Raw genomic sequence first — 23,693 nt, 5'->3', positions numbered from 1 at the left:
ATCATCCACATACTGTAATAATATTGTACTACCTTTTTTTGGAATCCATCCATCCATTCAGTACCTTGTGCAGTATTTGGATGTACAGGGTGAATTTACTCCTCCTATTGTAAGATGCGTCCAACATCTTTGCATGTTCCCAAAAGCAAAAACATATTACCTATCTGGGTGCAAAGGCACATAAAAGAAAGCAATAGTTAATCACAGAGAAACAAGCAGCAGTTGGAGGTATCTGATCCAACCTAATGAGGGTTTAGTGCCACTGGAGTGTCTGCTTCTACTATCTTATTAACTGTTGTCAGCTTCACCCTGGTTTGTGTTTCAGCCCTTCCTCAGTAAGGTATGTACAACACTCTTTCAGATTTTTCAGATTGTCCTAGACCTTTGTACTTAACAATGAAGTACAATGAAAGTATAAACAACAATACAAACAACTAATTACAAACCAAGCAACTAACTACAACAAATTACAAACAGCACAAGAAACCAATTGTGCACCAGATCATAAGTTAGCATAGCCAAATATAACATCTCATCAACAATATCACTATTGACACAACATAAACATTTGAGATCTCACAGATCATTACTCTATAACCATTCTCACAACTTGCTAGGTTTAAACAAAACTTTAGACAACAAAAAATACCACCATTTCAATTTTCACATGTACATAATTTATTATCAGTGCAGAAGACGTGTACTTTATTCCTCAAAATTCATTACCAGCGGTCGCCAACAGGTGGTCCGTGAGAAAATTTAGGGGGTCCGCAGCTCTGGTCAATGCACCCTGAGTGGGGTCAGAGCCAGAGCTGCGGACCATGTCCCCTGTACAATTTCTAGGCTCAGAGAAGTGGGTGGGATGTGCCTGAGTGCGCTAGGTTGGCAACCACTGTTCTATACTATCAGCTGCAATCTCTAGCTTAGTTCTGTAAACTCTACTGCTTGTGGTGTATTTTATCTTGCCTGGGGTGATATCATGACTTTTGTCTACTTTTATATATTGGTAGGCGGAGGTGCACCAGCCACCTCTGTTCAAACTCTCACTTGGCCAGATATAAGCATATTTCTCAAATGTTTCTTGTTCAATCCTTCTTCATTGTTAGCTTTCAGTCGTTCTTATACTGCTCTACCAGTCTGCCTCCTGGAGACAGCCTTTTCCACAGATTCTGCCTACTAGGCACAAATCTGAATCTATAATTCCCTGACTCCCATGATATGTCCTGGACATACCAGTTTTGATCGGCCGATTGGTTGGCTCCCTGAGCCAACAACACAGAACCTTGTGTTCTAATACAGCAAATTCTCTCCGAAAGCATATGCTAAACACACAGTTACACCCTACACACTCATAAACAGATACACAACACACACAATCAATTCACCACCAATGTGCTCACAATTGAATAGATTAGATGTAATCCTTCTTATTATGCCATTGTACATAATATCACCCAACACGTTATTGTCTTTATATAGGGTATTGTAAGATTGTACAGAATATCACATAACACATTATCGTCTTTATGTAGGCTAACAGACTAAGCAGACAATGAATCTAAAGACATTTGTGTATAATGCGGAACGGGACCGTTTACCAAAATGCAGCCATAGGTCACGTTACTGCTTGTCCGAGACAACAGTGGTGAGGATTGACCAGGTTAGTTGAGAGGAAAGCATTAAGGACATTTAGACTGATTACCCACACAGGTACAAATTACACATACATGTACAGATCTCACACACATGTAAACCTCTCACACACATGTGTACACATCTCCTAAAAGAGGTTTGAGTGATGAAGCTTGTGACTCACCAGACCAGACAATGTAACTTAAAGTGTGTAACAAGGGAAGAACCCCGGTAAGCTAATTAGGCTTTACCTGCCGGCTGGGGCATGTTCCGATCGCTCCAATGCAGTTACCACAGCGCTGGTCCAATCGTCATCTGTCCATCTGGGGTTTTGGCACCAAATGTCAAGGAAAAATGTATCTATTTCTTAAAGAAACGCCAGCTGTTAGGTTAATTTTACGATGGTAAGAGAACAGACAGAGACACCAGTTAATTCAGAATTGCTGTTCTGCTTTATTCAGAAAAAGATGGTATTATTTATACAAAGTAAAGTAGGTTGTACTGTAAAGTATTTCATTAAAGGTTTGAAGAAAACCTGTGATCTGTCAGGAATCCTGAGTCATTGATGGTCCTAAACAATGCATGGCCCTGATATCCAGATAATGTTTCTTAATTACACTTTGGTCATTGTCATTGTTGTCATTGCTTCTTATTTATACTTTGATTAATAGACACACAAAAGAAACTTAATGGGATTTAAAGGACAATCACCCCTCACAATGCACTCAGCTTTCCTAACATTTTTCATTGATGATTCTGATACAAGGTGGAGATGAAGACAGAATCATTTTCCTTCTTACACCTACACATCCACTTCAGCCCCAAAAACATCTTGGGAACCAACTCCATCGGATCCTGACTCAACACGGCCCTATTCACATCAATATAACACACAGGAGTTTTCCTTAGGACCCAACTTACATCAAGGCACCAAAAGGCTAACCTTCCATAACCACTCTGCCTACTCATTTGACTGATCTCAGGGATTCTTATCCTATTGATATCCTAGTATTTACACTAGCCCTTATAATTGATGACCTTCAACTTGACATGCCCACAACCAACCCCCCAACCCATTTTCCGTTCACCTCCCCATCTTTCCTACCGTTACCCACTTCCTTCATTCCGGTACATAACCCAGGTACGATCCCCAAATCCAGCAAATCCTTTTTAGATCTTCATCCTCCCCCTACCATCTCCCATTCGGAAAACAGGCCCCATGGACACTTACCTCGAAAAACTATCAATAGAGGACCAGAAGTGGATATTTAATATTTAATAATTAATCTCTTTTCATACACCTTAACACCGGATGAAAACAAACTCTTAAAATTAGGTTTAACCTTCTGCCCCTCAGCAAATTTGATTAATACTAACTTATTTGCCAGGAATTTAGCGCTTAAAACTATGTTTGACAAATCTACTTCTAACAAATTTGTCATTTCTTCTGAGCTTAGTCAATTTGGAATTCAAGACTTTAGGACACTCAAAATTCTTCATGAGTTACAGGAAGAGAACAAGGAAGCTGAAATTGACAATACTAGCACTTTGCAAGAAACTCAGCCTTTATTCCCTACTAGGCGTCCCAAATCCACTTTCATTCCTAATTTAACTACATTTTCACACATCCTGACTTTTGTTTATTTGGTCTCTAGGGACATCAATAACCTAACAATCCAAAGCTCCTACTTGTCTGACAACCTTTCACCTAATTTACACAAGGATTTAACTCAACTAAAGAAAAACCAAAGTATTGCGATCAAGCCATCAGACAAAGATGGGAATGTTGTGATTATGAATAGGTGCCAATATGAACAACTGTGTTTAAAAATATTGGATAATCGAGAATGGTATAAACCAATTGCTGGAAATTTAATTGATCAGTTCTTCAATAAATACTATGACTTACTAAGTCAGGCTCTACATGTAGGAACAATAAATGCCAAAATGAAAGATTACCTTCTCATGAAACACCCTGTTACACCTACAAGTTAGGTCCATAAATATTTGGATAGAGACAACTTTTTTCCAATTCTGGTTTTGTACATTACCACAGTTATTTTTAAATGAAACAACTCAGATGCAGTTGAACTGCAGACTTTCAGCTTTAATTCAGTGGATTGAACAAAAAGATTGCATAAAAATGCGGTCAAAGGAGCTCTCCATGCAGGTGAAACAAGCCATCCTTAGCTGCAAAAACAGAAAAAACATCTGAGAAATTGCTACAATATTAGGAGTGGCAAAATCTACAGTTTGGTACATCATGAGAAAGAAACGAAGCACTGAAGAATTCAGCAATGCCAAGAGACCTGGACGTCCAGGGAAGACAACAGTGGTTGATGATCGCAGAATCATTTCCATGGTGAAGAGAAACCCCTTCACAACAGCCAACCAAGTGAACAACACTCTCCAGGAGGTAGGCATATCAATATCAAAGTCTATCATAAAGAGAAGACTGCATGAAAGTAAATACAGAGAGTGCACTGGAAGGTGCAAGCCACTCATAAGCCTCAAGAAAAACATCTAAAAAAGCCAGCACAGTTCTGGAAAAACATTCATTGAACAGATGAAACCAGGATCAACCTTTACCAGAATGATGGCAAGAAAAAAGTATGGAGAAGGTGTGGAACAGCTCGTGATCCAAAGCATACCACATCACCTGTAAAACATGGCGGAGGCAGTGTGATGGCTTGGGCGTGCATGGCTGCCAGTGGCACTGGGACACTAGTGTTTATCGATGATGTGACACAGGACAGAAGCTGACAAAAGAATTCTGAGGTGTTTAGAGACATACTGTCTGCTCAAATCCAGCTAAATGCAGTCAAATTGATTGGGAGGCATTTCATAATGACCCAAAATATACAGCCAAACCAACCCAGAAGTTTATTAAAGCAAAGAAGTGGAATATTCTTGAAAAGCCAAATCAGTCTCCTGATCTGAACCCAATTTAACATGCATTTCACTTGCTTTCAACTGAAAGCTGCTGCAGTAAAGGCATGCCAGAGAATGAAAAAGGAGGAAACCCAGCATCTGGTGATGTCCATGAGTTCAAGACTACAGACTGTCATTGCCAGCAAAGGGTTTTCAACCAAGTATTAGACATGAACATTTTATTTTCAGCTTTTTAATTTGTCCAATTACTTTTGAGCCTCTGAAATGAAGTGATTGTGTTATAAAAAGGCTGTAGTTCCTCACATTTTTATGCAATCTTTTTGTTCAATGCACTGAATTAAAGCTGAAAGTCTGCAGTTCAACTGCATCAGAGTTGTTTCATTAAAAATTAATTGTGGTAATGTACAGAACTAGAATTAGAAAACAGTTGTTTTATGGACCTAACTGTACTTTTTACTCCCTGCCTAAACTCCATAAATGTATCAATAATCCATCAGGAAGACCCATAATTTCATCTAATGCCAGCGAAGTCCATTAGTTACAAATCTCCCATCACTTCTAAAAGACACTATAGACCTTTTGAAACTCACTTCACAACTTCCCAAATTCAATCCTTGTGACAATAGACATGGAGGCGCTCTATAGTAGCATACCCCACCACAAAGGCCTTAAAATAATAAGAACTCTTTTGGATCTATTCTATTCTACAAACATTTACTTCACTAAAATGTATAGGTTCAATTCTTGAATACATTCTTAACAGGAGCATATTTACTTTTAAAGGCCAATATTACCTTCAAACTCAAGGTGTGGCAATGGACACACGGTGCGCACCGTCATATGCTAACCTCTTCCTATGCCATTGGTAAAACAAAATATTTCAGAATCTAAAAATAAAACCATACAAACCATCTATAGTAATCTGGAAAAAATATATAGATGATATCTTCATAATTTGGACAGATTCTAAAACAGCATTACACATCTTCTTAACAGAACTTTCTGGACACGTACATTCAGACCACTGTTACTGGCAATATAGACACTACATTATTTATAAAGGATATGGCAAGAAATACAATTCTGCATATGCCTAGTCCCCTCTCCACTTAAAAAAAGCATATCTCTCAGTCAATATCTGAGATTAGGACATAACTGCACCAACCTCTCAGACTTTAAGAAGGAATCTTTGGTCCTATGTGACAGTCTCTTAATAGGAGGATATAGAAAAAAGCTTCTCAAAAAAGCGTACCAACAAGCCTTAAACCAAAATTGGGATTCCTTAATCACTCAAACCAAACGATCTCAGAAACTAAACCAAAGGCCAGTCTAAAGCTGACCTTTATTTTTATCATATTAACAATTGTATGTACTATTGCATACTGTTGAATTTTTATTAGGCTTATGATTATTGAATAAATAAATACATTTTTTTAACAGACAAAAATTATAGTGCCATAAAAACAGCCTTCTTTTTCTCTTCTCTTTCAATTTACTTAAAAGTACCATCTGGACAAAATCTTTTTATTGGTCTCTTGGGCTTTACAAGTAAGAGTTAATTTATGTTTTAGGCTTCAGCTGATATTTCTACGCCCAGATCTGATTTCCAGTATCCTATAAACAAAAGTAAGATTAATAACCATTTTCAACAATCAACATACAGAAATTCCAATATTTTCAGGAAACACTGGGATATCTTATTAAGTGACCAAAATATTTCCAAATTTTTAATCTTTACCCTAACATAACATATAGGAAATCTCCTTCGCTGAGGGATAATCTGGTACACAGCCACTACACTGACCCCCAGGATAGGCCCCTGCAATTGCTGCGCTGGGGCACTTTGAGATTTGGTAAATGCTTGCAGTGCCCTTGGCTCAGAGAACAGGAGAGCTTCTGCCAAACAATACTTGGCAAAGACTAAAACATCATGTAGACTGTACTACTATAGGAGTCATTTATTTGATCACATGTGTTTGTGGAAAATTTTATGTAGGGAAAACGAAGAGACAAGAAAAGTATTTATGATCTATATGCCATAAATTTGGGCAAAATGGTTACTCCCATCAGTTACCATGTTGGTATACAAAATTATTTCAACAATAAAGCTATTTTATTTTCAGCCTTGTAAAGAATATTCCCCAACCCTGGAGGGGGTGTTTTTGATGCTGCCATAAAAAAGGCAGACACTAAATGGATTCATACCTTGAATGCTTGTGTCCCACCAGGTCTAAACGACATGCTGTCTTTTCAATCCTTTCTATAATCATTATGAGTATACTCAAATTATCCTATGCTCTTATTTCTATCAACTTTTGTCCCTCCTTTCAGGATATCTCTCTTTTCCAATAGTCCTACTTTATTAAAAAAAGATTAGTTACACAAATTGAATAATATAACTATTCAATTAATGGGCTTGGAAATTTATTAGGTTACATGACGGAAGAATACTTTAATGTTTATACCTATGTTTATTTACAATGTTTATATTACAAGTAACACATTGCACTCTTAACATGAACAACTGTGAACCTTCAACATAATTTATGTGTATTTATAGTCTTTACTGTCAGATTTATAGGCTTAAGAATTCCAAAAAAAATACGACTTATGTATTGTGTATAATAGGCTGAAAAGAAAATAGTTTCCTTCCTATTAATTACTAACTTGATATTTACCTTTAATTATGATTTATTTTTGAGATTTCTCTACTAACCGTTACATATATTGAATACTGCTTATGTTCTCAACGAGGGGCGGGAGGCGTTCCATACTGTTTCTGGGACGCCCACCATACGGCTATGCTAGCTCTGCTGGCACCCGCTGTATATGTCCTCCTCATTTGGGCACCATCATTTAAGATGTCCAGGACTTGACAATAGAAGGGAAATATCCCTTGTCAGGTTAGAGAACCTAGCCACTGAACATTTGATGCAACTTTATTATTTTACCTAATTCTCTACAATTATTTAGTATAAGTCTTGGAAGATCTGGTACACGCTAAAACCCCTCACAATTGTAAATAAACCACACCTCCTCTCTCATACCTCACTCGGCTTCTTACCTTCCACTGGCCCTTAATATTTAGCGGGCCGCACTAAACCAAATGACAAACTATGGCAACAAGCACACACCCATCAGCAGTGTTTAAACAATGACAGTAAATGATATCTTTTATTAGATGAGAGCAGAAGCTGCCCTCACTCACTGTCTCACTAGAAACACTAGCCTAAGCGCAAGTGTACATATGATTCTCTAAAACTGAGAGCAACATGAAATCTCACAAGATTTCAAAACTCCCGCAGAAGAAGGGCAGCAGTTGCCCTTATTCAATATTTCTGGAAACATAATTGCTTCATTAGCATTATTCATGTATCTTCATTTAAAAGGATGCCCTGAACGCAGCACCAGCCCTCTGTGCTGGCCGGCTGCTGTCAGGTTGCATCCTTATCTCAACTTGTAAGTACTCAATTTTACTTTTTATTATACCCCACTTTCTCTTTTGGATTTCATTTATTGAATTCATATCCACTGAATAAAACCCAATTTTAATATCCTTGGAATCGTTCTCCTTTTACTCTTCTTTTGTCTCCCTATAGAACAATCCTACTAACAATACATACATCCTTATCCTTCCCTATAAATCAACAAGTGAGTACTTTCATCTCCTCTACCTAGCTTTATCAGTTACATGTTTAAAATTTTGAAATCCATATTACGTCTTAATTTATTGCTTTCATTCCTTAGCGTGAAAATACCCTTTAACCAGTCATCAACCTCTTTAGTTGACAGTATAAACCAAGGCGTCTAATCAGGTAAACAATATAACTCTTACCCATTCACTGTATTGATCTTAAACAATTGGGTCTTTACTATATACATCTCTTTTACAGAGAAACTTTGAAACATAGAACTATTTTTACAATTAGAGTCAAGGAGGATCTTCTAAATATCAATCCTGATCACAGTGGGCCCATTGCCACATAATCTTTAACACTAATCAAATGTAAGTTACAGCCATATAGTCTGTGCTCACCTATATCAGCTTATCTTCTTTTTTGTGTTTACAACATCTGGAATTCTATACTTATGCTGAATTATTTAACGGATACCTTACCTGTCTTGTATACACCGCAGCCAACCTCTAAAACCAGGCTTCATTTGCTCTCTCTAACTGGCATACACGGAGACTGCGTTCTAAACTAGTAAGTTCCACGATATCTCACTAACATATTTTTTATTGACCATCCTCAATGACTTTTAATTTTTAACTTTCTTTACTTTGGAAACCATATTCTTATGTGTTGATACATATGTAAACCTATATATTCTGTGCACAATCTGTTTGTCATATTTCTGAGTAATAATGATTGTACAATTTATGTATGTCTATATATTGCTTTATCTTTATGAACAAACAATTTATTATACCATGCCATGTTTTCTAGTTTGCTATTGGCTCTCCAACATCCCCTGAGGAAGCCCTTCTGGGCAAAACGTGTCGGGAAAGGGGACCCATATTTGCTGCTACAACTAAAAGATTACTAATAGCAAATTAAGTCCAGTTAGTACCGTCTAAAGCTGACCTTTATTTTTATTTATCATAATAACAATTGTATGTACTATTGCATACTGTTGAATTTTTGTTAGGCTTATGATTATTGTATTAAATAAATACATGTTTTTAACAGAGAAAAATTGGAGTGCCATAAAAACAGCCTTCTCTTTCTTTTCTCTTCCAATTTACCTAAAGGTACCATCTGGACAAAATCTTTTATTTGGTCTCTTGGGCTTTACAAGTAAGAGTTAATTTATGTGTTAGAGTGAAGGATTTCTCCCAGTCTTCGGCTGATATTTCTACGCCCAGATCTGATTTCCAGTATCTTATATCCACTAGAGCGCTGGGGGTAGTGGCCTGGTTCAAGAAACTGTATAACTGGAAGATTACATGCGTTGGGTGGTCAGGAGATCTCAACATTTTCTCAAACCCTGTCAGACTTCTGAGTATCATGGATATATCCAATATTGATAATACATTGAAGACAATTTGCCTATACCCAAACCAAGAGGCCATCCTACTTCCTGATGGAAAGTGGAGGGATGAGATGGAAGGGACTTGGCCATTCTGGAGAATACCCCCTAACGATCGATCACTTGATGAGGACCAGATCAAGAAAATGAGTTTTGCTCATACCCGGAGGGAAGGCTGGGTTGCCAAATCCATCCATCCCTATCCATAGGAGGGACCTGAGATCCACTGGAGAGAGGTGTTTTTTAATAAGAGCCCAACTCTTCCTCCCTCGATTATGAAACCAGTCAAACATGCGAACCAACACTGATGCCTTATAGTACGAGGTAAAATCCAGTACCCAGTACTTGGCTGTAGCGTAAGTGCGGTAAGCTATGCGAGGACGTCTTGCTTTGGATAAAAAGATCCGAAACAACCTATGTAACTTACATAGGTAGGGGACAGGTAAAAAGATGGGGAACGCCTGAAACACATAAAGTAGGCGAGGCAGAACATCCATTTTGATGGAATTATTCCCGCAAACCATGAAAGGGGCAAAGTGGCATATTTCTGTTATTTGTATAAAGAGTATATAAAGAGGTATAATTGCATGCAAATAATTTGGTGGGGTCTGAGGGGATGAAGATTCCCAGGTATTTAATTGCTTCATTGCATATCCTGAAAGAGGTGTTATTGTTAATAGATGCCATTTGAAAGGCCTTTAGGGAAATGTTAAGAACTTACGACTTAAAAAAGTTTACCTTAAAATTGCTATAGGTGCTAAATTGTTAAAATTCCCTAAGGATGGAAGGTATAGAGGTGTGTGGGGACGTGATATAAACCAAAAGGTCATCGGCATATAGGATCAATTTATGGTGAATGTCGCCCAACTTGATACCTTTGAGATTTGAGCTGTTCCTCAGTGCCGCAGCCAAAAACCATGACCAACGCATATGACAATGTTGACAATGGGCAGCCCTGCCTGGTACCATTAAATATCAGGGTCAGATAGGGTCAGATAAGGAGCCGTTAATTCTCACTTTAGCTGATGGGGCATAATATAAAGCTGTTATTCTCGAAATCATACTAGTCCCTAGCCCTTCCTGCCGCAATGCTTCATACATAAAGGACCAGCTAAACCTGTCGAATACTTTCTTGGCATCAACAGATAACAAACACATGGATACCCCTGAAGCCTTTGCATGTTGAGTTAATAAAATAGTTTTGAGAGTGTTCTCTCTTGCTTCCCTTCCTGGGATAAAGCCCACTTGATCTTTATGTTATAAGTAGGGCATGTGGTGAGAGAGTCTGTTGGCTATCTGTTTAGAGAATACCTTAACATCCACATTAATTAACGAAATAGGCCTATAGTTCGAACAAACAGTATGGTCCTTACGGAAGGACTGTAAAATGGGCCTCTACACTTTGAGATGGAAAGAATGTGTTTTCAGATACAGAATTATAGACCTTTGTTAAGAAGGAAACAAGATTAAGGGCATGTAGTTTGTAAACCTTTGAAGTGAGGGGCTTTTACCAGCCAGTGTGGACTTTATGGTCATAGAGACCTCCTCCTCCATAAATGGGGATTCTAAAAAAGATACTATCTCTGAATCCAATGTGGGTAGGGCCGTGTCTGTAATATATTGCTGGAGAGAGGCCAGGACTCCCTGATTCGGCGGATCTGGTATAGCTCAGAATAATATTTATGGAATGCCTGTAAAATATCCTGGGGGATGGACGTCAGGTCTAACGTTGGTGTCCGTATTGAGGGAATATATGTGGTGGGTGCACAAGGGAAAAGCCTTCTTGCCAACAGTTTCCTGCATTTATCCCCACACTGGTATATCAATTTGCAAAAGCGATCCTTAAAGCGTTGATGCGCTAGGTCAGCGGTCGCCAACCTTTTCAGGTCCGCAGACTACTAAAATCCCGACCGCGCATGCACTGGGAGCCAGGTGTCACTCAAAGGGGGAGAAACCTCCCCCAAAGTGACGTCTTTTAGACATAACCCCACCCACTCCCGCATCACAGATCTGATCCTGCATTAGGAGAGTGGGCGGGTTGTGTGCAGAGACACAGCCCGCCTTCTTCCCTGAGCCTGGGAACTGCTCAGGGTACGTGGTCTGTGGCTCTGGCCGGTGCGTCCCCCCAGCAGGGTCCTTCTCCTGACCCTGCTCGGGTATACACCGACGAGAGCCGCGGACCGGACCACCGGTTGGCGACGGCTGTGCTAGGTCATACAATTCTAAAAGGGGTTCAGGCGGCTGTCAGTTCTAGAAATGTATCGGGGGACATGTTTTGTTTATGGAAGTTCCAAGTTACTAATCTTGTCAGAAATAGATTTGATGTCCTGCAATCTCATTTTAGTTGTGTACCGTATTAGTACTCCCCTAATCACTGTTTTCATGGCTTCCCATTGCACAGGTAGGAGGGTAGTATCAGAGGAATGATCCCTAATAAAATTAATAATAGCCTCTACTACCGCTTTTTCCACATAAAGGGTCTTTAAATAGGGAGTCGTTAAATTTCCAAGTCCACCCTCTAAAGTTAACTTGTGGGACATTGAAAGTTACTGAGACCGACGCATGGTCCAACCATGGGCATGAGTCAATGTCAGATAAAAGGCACCAATCCAAAGCAGAGTGACTAACCAGAATACAATCAATCCGGGAGTACATGCGGTGAGGGTTGAAATAAAAAGTAAAATCCTTGGATGTCGGTTGTAATGAATGCCATACATCCAACAATCTCAAATAATTTAGAGCGAAAGAAATTCAGCCTAGAATATGGAACATGAGTTTTGCCTGATGAGATATCTTTCTGGGGGTTGAGGGAAAGGTTGAGGTATTCCCCAACTAAAATGGTGTCTTCAGCAAACCCTTTTTAAGCATCTAAGTACTTGATCATTGCTATGGTGGGTTGGTGATTCGGAGAGTACAGTGAGGCCCATGTAAACATCCTCCCCCAAATGGATACCTTAGGAAATAGGTACCTGCCCTGGTGATCAATAAGGGAGTTCAGTACCAGCAGTGATAATGATTTGTGAAATGCGATTGATACTCCCCTTGTTCTAATATCCGAGCTATGATACCATGTGGTATAGTAGCAGATGCGGAGAGGTGGGTTTCTATTGGTCTGGAAGTGAGTTTCTTGGAGTAACAAAATATGTACCCTCACTTTTTGTTGGGCATAAATAACTGCAAGCGTTTGTTAGAGCCATTAGGTCCTTTGACCTTAGGGGTGCGAATCTTCAGCGCTGTACCTGTGAATGTGTATGAGACATTGGAGTAAGAAATAGTATAAAAAAAAAGTAAAAAAATTGGGCATAACAAGGGGAGAGGAAACACTAGGGGTAAAATAAAGGACAACAGGGGGAAACAGACTAACAAACAATAAGTAGTCACCAGACAAGGTAGAAGGTCAACGTCAGGGCAACATCATTTGCAGCAGCCAGGAGAACTAATATAGCAGCAGCCTCTGCTTCCCTTTAGTTGTGCAACCCGATGTATTTTTGGCATCCCCAGCATCCATTGTTGGGCTGCACACAGCTAAAGGGGATTCTAGAGGCTAATCAGCTCCTGACTGGGTCCTGTGCTGCTATTGACTGCTGGGACTGCTCCCAGTCACCAGTGCCTGTTATAGTGTCTGCTGGGCTTACCTGTGCTAGAGTGATTTTGAGTATTTCTCTGTTGCTGACCTGTGCCTGTTCCTAACTATCCATTGAACTCTGCCTTGACTGATCTTTGTTTTTTGACCCCGATTCTGCTTGTGCCCTTCCCTTTGTACCTCCCTTGGTAGACTGATTTCCTGTGTAATTTCCTGACTGCTTGTCAGCCTAGACTCTTTCTCCGTAGGCATTTTAGCCCCACTCACCCTCCGGGCGTCTTGCTAACACGTGTGAGCCGCCGCTCTTTTAGAAGCTGACTTCCCCAAACACTTGTCCAGCCGCATGTGCAGTGTTGTTCGGTGGCTTATGCGAGTACTCCGCTGGGTTTTAAGCTATTTTTCACCAGGGTATGCAGGAGCCTCTGTGTCCTTCTGCTTCACATGGGGTGCCCGGAACCGAAAGTTTGATTTCCTTTGTTTTGACTTTGGCTTGTTTCTGGATTTCCTGATATTTCTGTACTCTGTATTTGAGGGGTTCTGGTCAGCTGGTGGCCTATCTCCAGACACCATCCCTTGTGCACTAAGTCCCGGGGGCAACCAACAGCTGGCAGATGCAATCAGTCTCCCGAGGCTGAGTGGGGGCTGCTTTAGGTGAAGACTGTGGCTACATTGGGGGACTGGTATCTGTAGAATACTGGTACTGACCAGGCCTTACAGAGGGTCTACCTTTCCGCCCGTGGGGTGAGAGAACTAACTTAGGAAACAGAAGGGAAGTTATCCCAGAGTGCCGGGTGCCTGAGGGTAGGCCTATGTGGGGAAAGTGTCAGTTAACAACAGAACATGTCCGATCCCACCCCAGGGGAACCTCATGACCCTGGAATTGATAAAAAAAACAAAAAAAAAACCCCAATAGTAAATACAAAAAAACTGGGATAATCTACTATAAGTACTGTATCATGAGATAAGCAAAAATTGTTACAGACCCTCTTTTAAAGCCTCTTCACAGTAGATATACAACAAACAAAAAAACCCACTAAATGGCACAATCACCATTAGAAAAAAGGGAAAACGAAAGGAAAGAAACCAGCTAGTGCTCGTAGAAGTCTAAACTTTGTTATACCCAGTTGCTGGCATGTTGAATGAAGTATCATTGTCACCATGTTACTTTAGTGACATGGGTATACAATAAACCATGTAAGAAAAGGGGTTACCACCTTAGGAGCCCCAGTCAAAGGGCCAAAGGCACATAGAAGTGATGACACTTTAGCTCTAAAGGGCGTAGCTCTAACAGAGATCCTGCCCCTCCAAATACACCATTGAATCTGATAGGAAACTATAAAATCAAACATCTTGTTCACATTTGCATGGTTACTTCAAAACAGGGAAATCGCACTTATATTGGCAGTCTGGACTGTGCATAGTAGAAAAGGTAAATACACGGGAAAGTGGGCCAATGAAGTAAAAAAAATTAGTATAACCCATAGTAGAGTCCTGCAGAGGTCAGTCTGCACTTCAAAAACAGGAGGCTATCAGCTGAGCCATAAACAAAAAAATACAAAGAACCATAGGCGGGCATCTTCAATAATGAGGTAAAACCAGAAACAAACATAGGATAGCAATTATCACCGACTGCTTGGAGAAACTTTAGAGATTTTGTGATGCCATGGCCTCTGCCAAGGATCTTTGACTAGAAGGTGGATCAGGAACTGTCTCCAATTAGTAAGGAGAGTGAGGTTGATGTGGACCCCTGAATGTGGTAGGCATTGGGGAAGGCCATTCCGGTAACACCACTGGAGGTAAGTGTAAATCTTCTAGAAGTCGAGGGAGATCCGCTGGATGACGAAAAACATGGTTCCTCCCACCTTTCGGAATAATGAGATGGAAGGGAAATCCCCATCTGTAAGGAATGTTCCTTTCTTTCAAGATCTGTAGTAGCAGCCCAAGGGTTCGGCTAAGATCTAGTGTGAATTTGGAGAGGTCCGATAGGAGTTGGAGGCTTGCCCCTGCATATTCCATGGATTCAGCTTCCCTGGCTTTCCTCATTATGTCTTCCTTAGTGCGGAAGAAGTGGATCCTACAAATTACATGTCCCAGGGTTCTCTGTACATGATCTATCTCTAGGTCCAAATCAGGGGGCACATTCAGGAGCTTAGCAAAAATGGACCATGCTGCAGATGCTAGCTCACTTGTGCAGTAAGCTCTGCATATGTTGATTGTAGTGTTATGGTGGTTTTAGTCACCTGTTGGAAGGATCTCTGAATAGCCTGAATATCAGACTTACAAATAGCCTCCATCCCACTAATACTAGCAGGTAAATCTTGCCTAGTTGGTAGGGCCCTTAAATGGGCCTGCCAATCCCAAACCTCCTCACCTGGGAAAGGAGAACTGGATGTGGAGGATTCCTCCATGGAGCCTGGCATGTAAGGGCTTTTTACAGGGGATTCTGGAGGGTCCCGAGCAGAAAAGGAGGGTCATTCCTCCAAATAAGAAGCCTGGGAAGCTTGGTCTGCCAGTGGAATTAATTGTGGCCTTGTCGGATCCATCCCAACACCTGTACCAAAGAACCCGGCCAGTCTGTTCCCTGCTCTTTCGCCACCCACAGCCTTCCCTTTCTGGCTCCCCTTCTTTTTTGGTCCATTTGTGGCATTGTAGAGGCACCGATGGTGCTAACACAGTGTGGATTCCCCCTGGGCTGGACGGAGCTCAGATGGAGTGGGACTCACTCCGCCATGAGCTTGCCATGCCCCCCAATGCCATAATTTTATTACATTTCCACCTTAGTGCTTAACTTCCAGCAGGAAGCTAAATAACGATGAAATACACACAAGGTAAGTATTTTACTTGATTTGTTTTTGTATTGTCTATTCAGTCTTGAGATTTACACTGCTTGCCACACAGAAAACTTCTAACTGATGTTCCTGTCTTTAAATGTGATATATCTGTTTGTTAAGGGTAAACAAATATATGTAGATTATCCCAGAAATCACATAAGCTAAAAAATGTCTGTGCTCTCTACTTGTGCTGATTGTTATAAATTACATTGTTCTCAGCTATCTTCAATAACTACAGAACTACCACCCAATATGTTATGCAGAGCACAGGAGAAGCAGGGTTCCACAGTCCTATGTTGTTTCTGTTGTTCTAGTGCAGGAGGGTGAGTACCTGGTGCTGTAAGTACTTAACATTTGTTCCTGACAGAATTACTAGGTGACAATTAAGAAAAAAACATGAAAGAAAAAACTAATGCAGCGACCACACCACTTGCATAACTACCACCTTCGCAACCCCCACAGTGGTGGGGGAAAAGGGTTGGACATAAACAAATGTGATCGCTGAAGTGTCAGGCACTGTTACTTGGTGCCTTGATCCTAAAGTCACATACATTTGTCTCTGTGGACAATTTAAACAGTGACATCAGACAGGACTCTTGGAGCCTACCATGCCAATCCCCCTCAACATTGCTGCCTTCTTGCCAGTAAAAGCAATAGGAACAGCTAGCTGAGGGGTTGGTGATTGTGTGAATGAGGGTGCTGCTGTACTCCAATAACAAAATGGTGGTGAAATTAATTATAGAGGGTGTTGTACACCGGCTATGTGTACTTCTGACCCTTGCATGATGCAAGTTACATACACCTGACCCCTGCATTCAGCTCATTACATGCTTATTACTCAGAGAGGTGTAGGCCTAGGTTTTAATAACCCATAACTCTTTAAGACCTTCCCACTATCTGCTGTGGTGTGTTACACCCCAGCTCTTTGGAAAGGGGACTCACTGATTTCTAGTTACGCCCCCACACCACATCCAAGGTATAACAATCTACAAAATATGGTATTTGTTTTTGTGGGTTTAAGTATGCATTAGCTATAAGCATACACCTTTACCAGGTTCAAATGAGCATATGTGTGTAACGATTGTACCAGCGACCAGATCAAGTGATCATGGCCAGCCATTGTCTATTGTCTGTAAATGTACATTGGATTACATCTATTGCATCCACCCTTCCTTATAAATAAAAGCATTTCCTTGTTGGTATGATTCAAGGTTTGCTTCACAGCATGATTGCAGTCTGGCCTCCTAATGCATCTCATGTTTATACATGCCATCCTACACTCTGCGGCATTGTATACATTAGATGCTGTAATCCTAGTAATCTTTTTACAAGGTCCGCCGGAACACCCACAGAGGAAAGGCCGTCTCTCCTTCCCCCTGTGCCCTGTATGATTTCTTTTTAATTATTTTTGCCCTGACTTGCTTTAAAATACAGTTATTGGGCATCCCAGTAAATGAAAAGAGCCATGGGGAAAGAATAAAATCCCTTCTTTCCCCTGATAAAATGTTCAGGGATTTTCTTGGATTATTGTTGAGTGAATCAGGCAGTGTATGTGAATAATTGCGCCCAGGTAAGGGAACTGCCCTTTCATGCCGGTAGACGCTTTATTAGGTGGGGGGAACTTGCAGTAAGCAAAAGAGAAAGAAGGAGGTGACAGTAGAACGTACAAACATGATAATCAGAGCATTCAGCGTAAAGCATTGTAGAGAAATATTGGTGCCCAGGTATGAGCATGCTACCTGCAGCAAGAAAAGGCTTCCTACTGCATACAAAGGACAAGCTGTACTGACATTACATAGACAAAATTCTGGAGACCTTCTGCCTTCAAGTCCATGGAACAAAGATGGTAAGAAACAGCTTTTTGATTTTACTGAAGGCTAGCTTGTAGAAGTGGCAATCATCTGATAATTATAATGCTCCATAAAAAAACTCATTTTCATCTCTTTAGGCATGTAACGTTTGGCACCCAAAGCAACACTTTGTGACTCAGATGAGTTTTCACACAGAACATTCTCTTGCTGTACTGTTTTTTAGGATATTATGGTAATGTTTGCATTAGCTTATATAGGGCAATTGTATTTCTACAGACAATTGAAAAAAAAATGTGTAGCAGAAAAGCTTTTGGCACCTATAGACATTAGTCTGCTGTGCTTAATGGGAAATTCAACATGGCTTGTCAGACTTGTGGCCAGTTTATCAGTCAAATACATCTTTCTTTGTGTAAATATAAACTTCCTGTCCCCTATCTGCTTAAAAGATACAGGTACAATGGCATTAGAAGATGGTAAAACCAGAAACTTTCCGTTGTGTATCAGCCTTTGTCAACCTTTTTATCTCTCCGGGTCCATTATATACTTTTCAGATGTTTGGGAACCCCTCGTTATAATTAATAGGAAAAATGCACTTTGAATTGGTTGCAAGTGGTATGAATTTCCCCTTTTGGTGGTGGTCAGTATACCACACTACAGACAGCTAAAAAGAAAGCTGAAAAATGGTGTTGGCTCTGGAAATTTGCAGTTACAATCCTTTGAGGGGTTAATCAGCTCAAGGAACCCTTGGTAGCCCTTGGAAAGAACCATAGGGTTCCACAGAATCCTAAAAATATGATAGCTAAGTTATCTTTAGAAAAACAGGCATTGTCCATCCCAGGGACAAAACTTAAATTTTTTTTTTCTGGTAAAGTTGATCTACTTTAGGTGTCATATTACTCAAATTATGAATGTTCTTGGAATGACTATTGGCTACAATTTCGTTCATCTTTCAATCTTCCGAAACAGGTGGAACTCCGCCCCACTTGCACCTATGATTTTGTTCACCTGCACCGCACTGTTCCTGGGAAATTGGGCTTCAGGTGCTGGAAGCCTGCAGCAATGTGTAACATGGTAGTTTTTTTTTATGGGCAGAGTTCCACCTGTTCTGGGGATGGCCTATTGATGAAATTTTAGAGGGTGTTAGCCACAGGTGTCTCACGTGTTAGCCACAGGTGTCTCACACTTGCACCTATGAATTTGTTCACCTGCAACACACCGTTCATGGAAAATTGGGGTTCAGGTGATGGAAGCCCCTAGCAATGTGTACCATGGTAGTTTTTTTTTATGGGTGGAGTTCCACCTGTTCTGGCGATGGCCTATTGATGACATTTTAGGGGGTGTTAGCCACAAGTATCCCACACTTGCACCTATGAATTTGTTAACCTTCAACGCACCATTCATGGAAAATTGGGCTTCAGGTTATGGAAGCCTACAGCAATGTTTAACATGGTAGTTTTTTTTTATGGGTGGAGTTCCACCTGTTCTGGGGATGGCTAATTGATGAAATTTTGGGGGGTGTTAGCCACAGGTGTCCAACACCTGCACCTGTCAATTTTGTTCACTTTCACTGCACCATTCCTGGGAAATTGGGCTTCAGGTGATAGAAGCCTACAGCAATGTGTACCAGGGTGGTTTTTCTTTATGGGCAGGGTTCCACCTGTTGTGGCAATGGCCTATTGATGAAATTTTAGGGGGAGTTAGCCACAAGTATCCCCCACTTGCACCAATGATTTTGTTCACCTGTACCGCACCCTTTTTAGGAAATTGGGGTTGAAAGTAGGATGGGGACAGTGTACTGTATTATGAGCATTTTCTAGTTTTCTGACTGGTCGGTATATATTTGAGGGTCACACCTCCTTGCTATGTAAGTGGTCCCAGGGGTCCCTAATTTGTTTGTTTAATTTTGGGCTTCTAGACACACTAACTTTTTAAACAGCAACCCTGATGTTCAATTTTCACTACTTTTTATAATTATGACGCTCATATTTTGTAATTTATTAAAGGTGTGGAGATTTGGGGTACTCCAAACTATGAGATTCTCCTATGTACCCTGGAAATTTCAGGTTGGTAGGACATAGTGTTCAGGAGATTTGGGGGTTTGTACTGGGAGAGATGTAAGGCTGCAGTAGATGACATGCTGCATTCATACCCAAAGTGAAAGTGAAACTATCCTGACGATTAGGTCATTGTACACACCCACTGGTATCCGCCCCCTGGCAGTTATTTTTCACAGGTAAATTTTTTTGTTAGGACACCGGCGCTTCTTCCACAATGGGACAATAGAGGATTCCAGGACGTTGCAGGTCCCAATCGAGGACAATCTCTGGTGGGATTGAGGGATCTGCAGAATTAAAGGTAAGTGTGAGTTTTTTTTTTGGAGTTTAGTCTTGCTTTAAGTGGGGACACATCTTAAAATATTATTGAAGTATTCAAAATAAAGAGCAGCTATTGCAAAAAAACAAATCAATGTTACTTTGTTATAAATGTAGACAATTAAAGAGGAAATGATTTCTGAATTGGGATCCAAAAAATGCAAGCAAAAGGCAAGTATGGTTATCTCCCTGTAGCTAATCTTTTTTTGTGATTAATGACAAGGCATTGTTTTGCAGTGTCTCTGTTTGGTGACCTGTCTTGCCAATCCATACCACACAGGAACTCAGAAATGCCAAAATGATTATTTCTCAGCATTGACACTGTAAAAATTTAAATGTCAAGAAAGACACGGAGGCTTCACCAGGCTGAATAACCTCCCATTTGCTCCCATATTATGCCTGCATAGTTCTGGGGCCAACATGGCTTTGTAGACCCAACTGCATGACTCTACCATGATGTTTTTAGGTGTCTATAAATGTGTAACTCTGGCCAACACTGTCAACACAGGGCTCGGGTTCCATAGGGGTTAAAAGGTTGAGAATGGCTGCTCTAGCACCTACCAAACACATAAATTTCTGTTTTGGGTGGTTTTACCCATGCTTTTTAATGTGCTTAGTAAGTGTCAGTTTTTAAATTGTTTCCCTAGCTGCTCTCTCAACCAATCCATGTCATTGTCACGATTTGCTGGGCAGATTGGCCCAAATAGAAATAAAGAAAAAACATAATTAGGCATATGAGGTCATTTTCAAAAAAATCATATACTGTCCACTTATATAATGGTAAATTACACAAGTGGGTTGGAGGAGATTGGATGCCAGTTGTTGGAATCCCACTTGTCCCAGTAGTCCCAAGTGATAAACTAATCCAATGAGTGACATTATTGACACAACTCTATAATTTAGGCTTGAAGTGGGTTACCCCTATTTAGAAGCTTAGTAAAAGGGGAAAGTTTGCCCACTGGGAGATAATTCCAAATTCCTGTGAAAGCCAGTTTTCTGCAAATTAGTGCAATAGCTGAGTCATAAAGAAATGAGTCTTCATTACTCCCTTTTGCCTTCTTAGAAATCACAAGATCCATTCAGCAAATGGTAGGCCAAATCGAAAAAAAAACAAATCTTAAAAAAATTGAGCAAATGCATTATTCAATGCCAGGAAAAATTCCACTGGTCATCTGATGCACAGCCTCTAAATGCAGGGCAAGGCATGATTCATCCACGCTACCTCAGCATTAATAATGATGTTGTGAAATCCTGCTGAAGGGAAACATTGTGATTTGAGTTTTTTTATTATTTTTAGACCACATCAAGTGCTTTTGTTTCTGCATGCATGCAAACAAGGCTTTGGTTCAACTTGTTCTGATGAAATTATATTCCAATTCCACCTTTTTGGTAAACCTAATAAATATTGTACTTAGCAAAAAGCTATCATTTTCTCTCTTTTATTTTGATAAATATACCAATTTTCCTAATTTCCTTTATTGAGTTAGCAATACTGTACTGCTATGTTCACCCTGTTACCTGCAGACCTCCTCCCTCCCATTTAAGAATATATTGGACCATGCTTTATAAGGGTGTTAACCTGGCCTTTTTATCTCGATACAGGTTATGGATTCCAAGTTTGCAAGTGTTTTTCATTGTTGGTGTTTGAACATAATGAGCATTACATTTGTTAATGCGTGAAGCTATAAAAACTTTAGCATGCAATCTATGCCAACAGGTTTAGACAACCAGCTGTGTTACTGTTCTGCTGAAAACAACATCCTAAACCTAATCATGAATCCCCCCTCCCCCCAGCCTGGATTCAAGATTGACAACATAGTAATAGATGTTACCTAATTTCACAGCGTTTAAAACTAGGTTACCTACTGTTGTGTAAAAAAGACTGTTGAATGTCTCTTTGTACTAAGGTATTAGTTGGCGTGAAGCTGTCTTGATTTCTCAGCCTAGAAGAATGTTGGTGGCTTGAGGAGTATAGACTATGGAGTAGCCATCTTGTCTGAATAATTTTTAGATGCTGGTGCTTCTGTGTAGTTTTAAAACCATCAGTTCACCTGTTGGATACAACATCAACAACATTACAGCATCATTTTTTTCACCAGTAGTGAGGCCTTAAAGAGAACTCATCACAAGGTTGGTCAATTCAATATGACAATCAACAGTGTGCTTAAAAAATATATAGGCTACCTCTCCCCAGTCACATATTGAATCTAGATCATACAATAAATAAAATACACTGGTATATGAATACATAACCATTTTCTTTGTTAGTACCACTCAATTTAAATTCTTTTTTTATATCTCCAGTAGAATTTAAATTGCACATTTGAAATACTCTTCCTCTAAATGTCACTGGTCATATCAACTTGGTTATAAGCATTTACCTTCTAATTTTTTCAAATGTGTTCAGAGGAGGATGATTTTCCTGTTCCATAGCTTTTTTCAAGAAGTATACACTGAAATCTCCAAATTTATTTTGAACAACCCACATTTCCAAATCTTTGCTAAAGGCCTCAGTGGCAAATAGTTCACTAGCTCTGCCTGATTTGAACCATTGTTTTCTGGCTTCCCAGCTCACTTTCATGAAGGCATGGCTTAACCAACTGGAATGAAATTTAGCTACCACCCTAGCAGGACAATAATGGAGTCCAGTGATCAACCCAGAAATGTTTTAGGCTGGGTGGGAAGAAATTGTAGGTGGGTGGCAGTTCCTGTATTGTGACCAAACTCTTCAGTAACCGCCCAAAAACAACTGAATGGGTGCAGAAAAGTGCCGGGTGGTGCACCCAGCTAAAAGGGGCTGGGGAGAACCCTGGAGTCATACATGGGCCCTACATACTTAAAAACTGCTTCCGCAAAAAAAAAAAAACTCCCCTCAACATACAAATTTCAGGTTTTTTAAATAGAGCCCTATGAGTGTCAATTGAGTGCCTGAAAATAATGCTCGCCCTATGTGGCAGGTATCCTGTCTCCACAGGTAGTAGCACCTCTTTTAGATGTGCAGTCACTGCACCACAGGAGTGTATATGGGCCATCTCCAATTCAATAGCAACAATTGCAGCACAACCACAGCTCACTACAGTTGGAATTCGTCCTCATTCAAGCTTCTGGGAGCAGCTATCTGCTTAAGGGTGCATTCAGGAACCACTGGTAAGTGAATACACCTGCATGCAAATTTGTATATAACATAGTTTTCAACTGATCCCGTATAATTGAATAGGAACGGTTGGGAGCATAGTTGAACGTGCATTAAACCAATGTAATTTAACACACACACAAAATTAGCCTTAGAGAGGCAGAGGAGTCACTGATTTCTTCTTTTAGTGGGTAAATCTAATATTTATCTAAATTATCCATCTATAACTTATAAAATAAATATATTTATTACAATAAAAATATCATATAGAAATGTGAAAGCTATATCAAAAATGACTTAATGGTAAACATTACAGTAGTAAATTAATATATGCATTCACTGAAAATGGTTACAGGGCTTGAAATAAGTATACGACTGAGAAGTTTTGTTTTCAAGATTTCATTTTTC

General features: G+C 40.1%; 1 protein-coding gene across 7 annotated transcripts in view; it reads left to right on the top strand.

Annotated features, from left to right (window-relative positions):
* The window catches only part of RALGDS (ral guanine nucleotide dissociation stimulator), a 217,691-nt gene that overhangs the window by 68,764 nt on the left and 125,234 nt on the right, over positions 1 to 23,693 (top strand). Inside the window, exon 1 of one of the 7 annotated variants that reach the window (XM_072429983.1) lies at positions 17,669 to 17,815. The exons of 5 other annotated variants lie outside the window; for them this stretch is intronic. In XM_072429983.1, coding sequence (XP_072286084.1) covers positions 17,813 to 17,815 — 3 coding nt within the window. In that variant the 5' untranslated portion in view covers positions 17,669 to 17,812. Of the gene's footprint in view, positions 1 to 17,668; positions 17,816 to 19,971; positions 20,136 to 23,693 lie in introns of those variants that run through there. One more of the 7 variants, XM_072429985.1, reaches the window with a different exon arrangement.

The sequence above is a fragment of the Pyxicephalus adspersus genome, chromosome Z (genome assembly GCF_032062135.1).
Source record: "Pyxicephalus adspersus chromosome Z, UCB_Pads_2.0, whole genome shotgun sequence".
Lineage (NCBI taxonomy): Eukaryota > Metazoa > Chordata > Amphibia > Anura > Pyxicephalidae > Pyxicephalus > Pyxicephalus adspersus.
The sequence above is the reverse complement of the archived record's forward strand: the minus strand, read 5'-3'. Positions and strand labels throughout refer to the sequence as shown.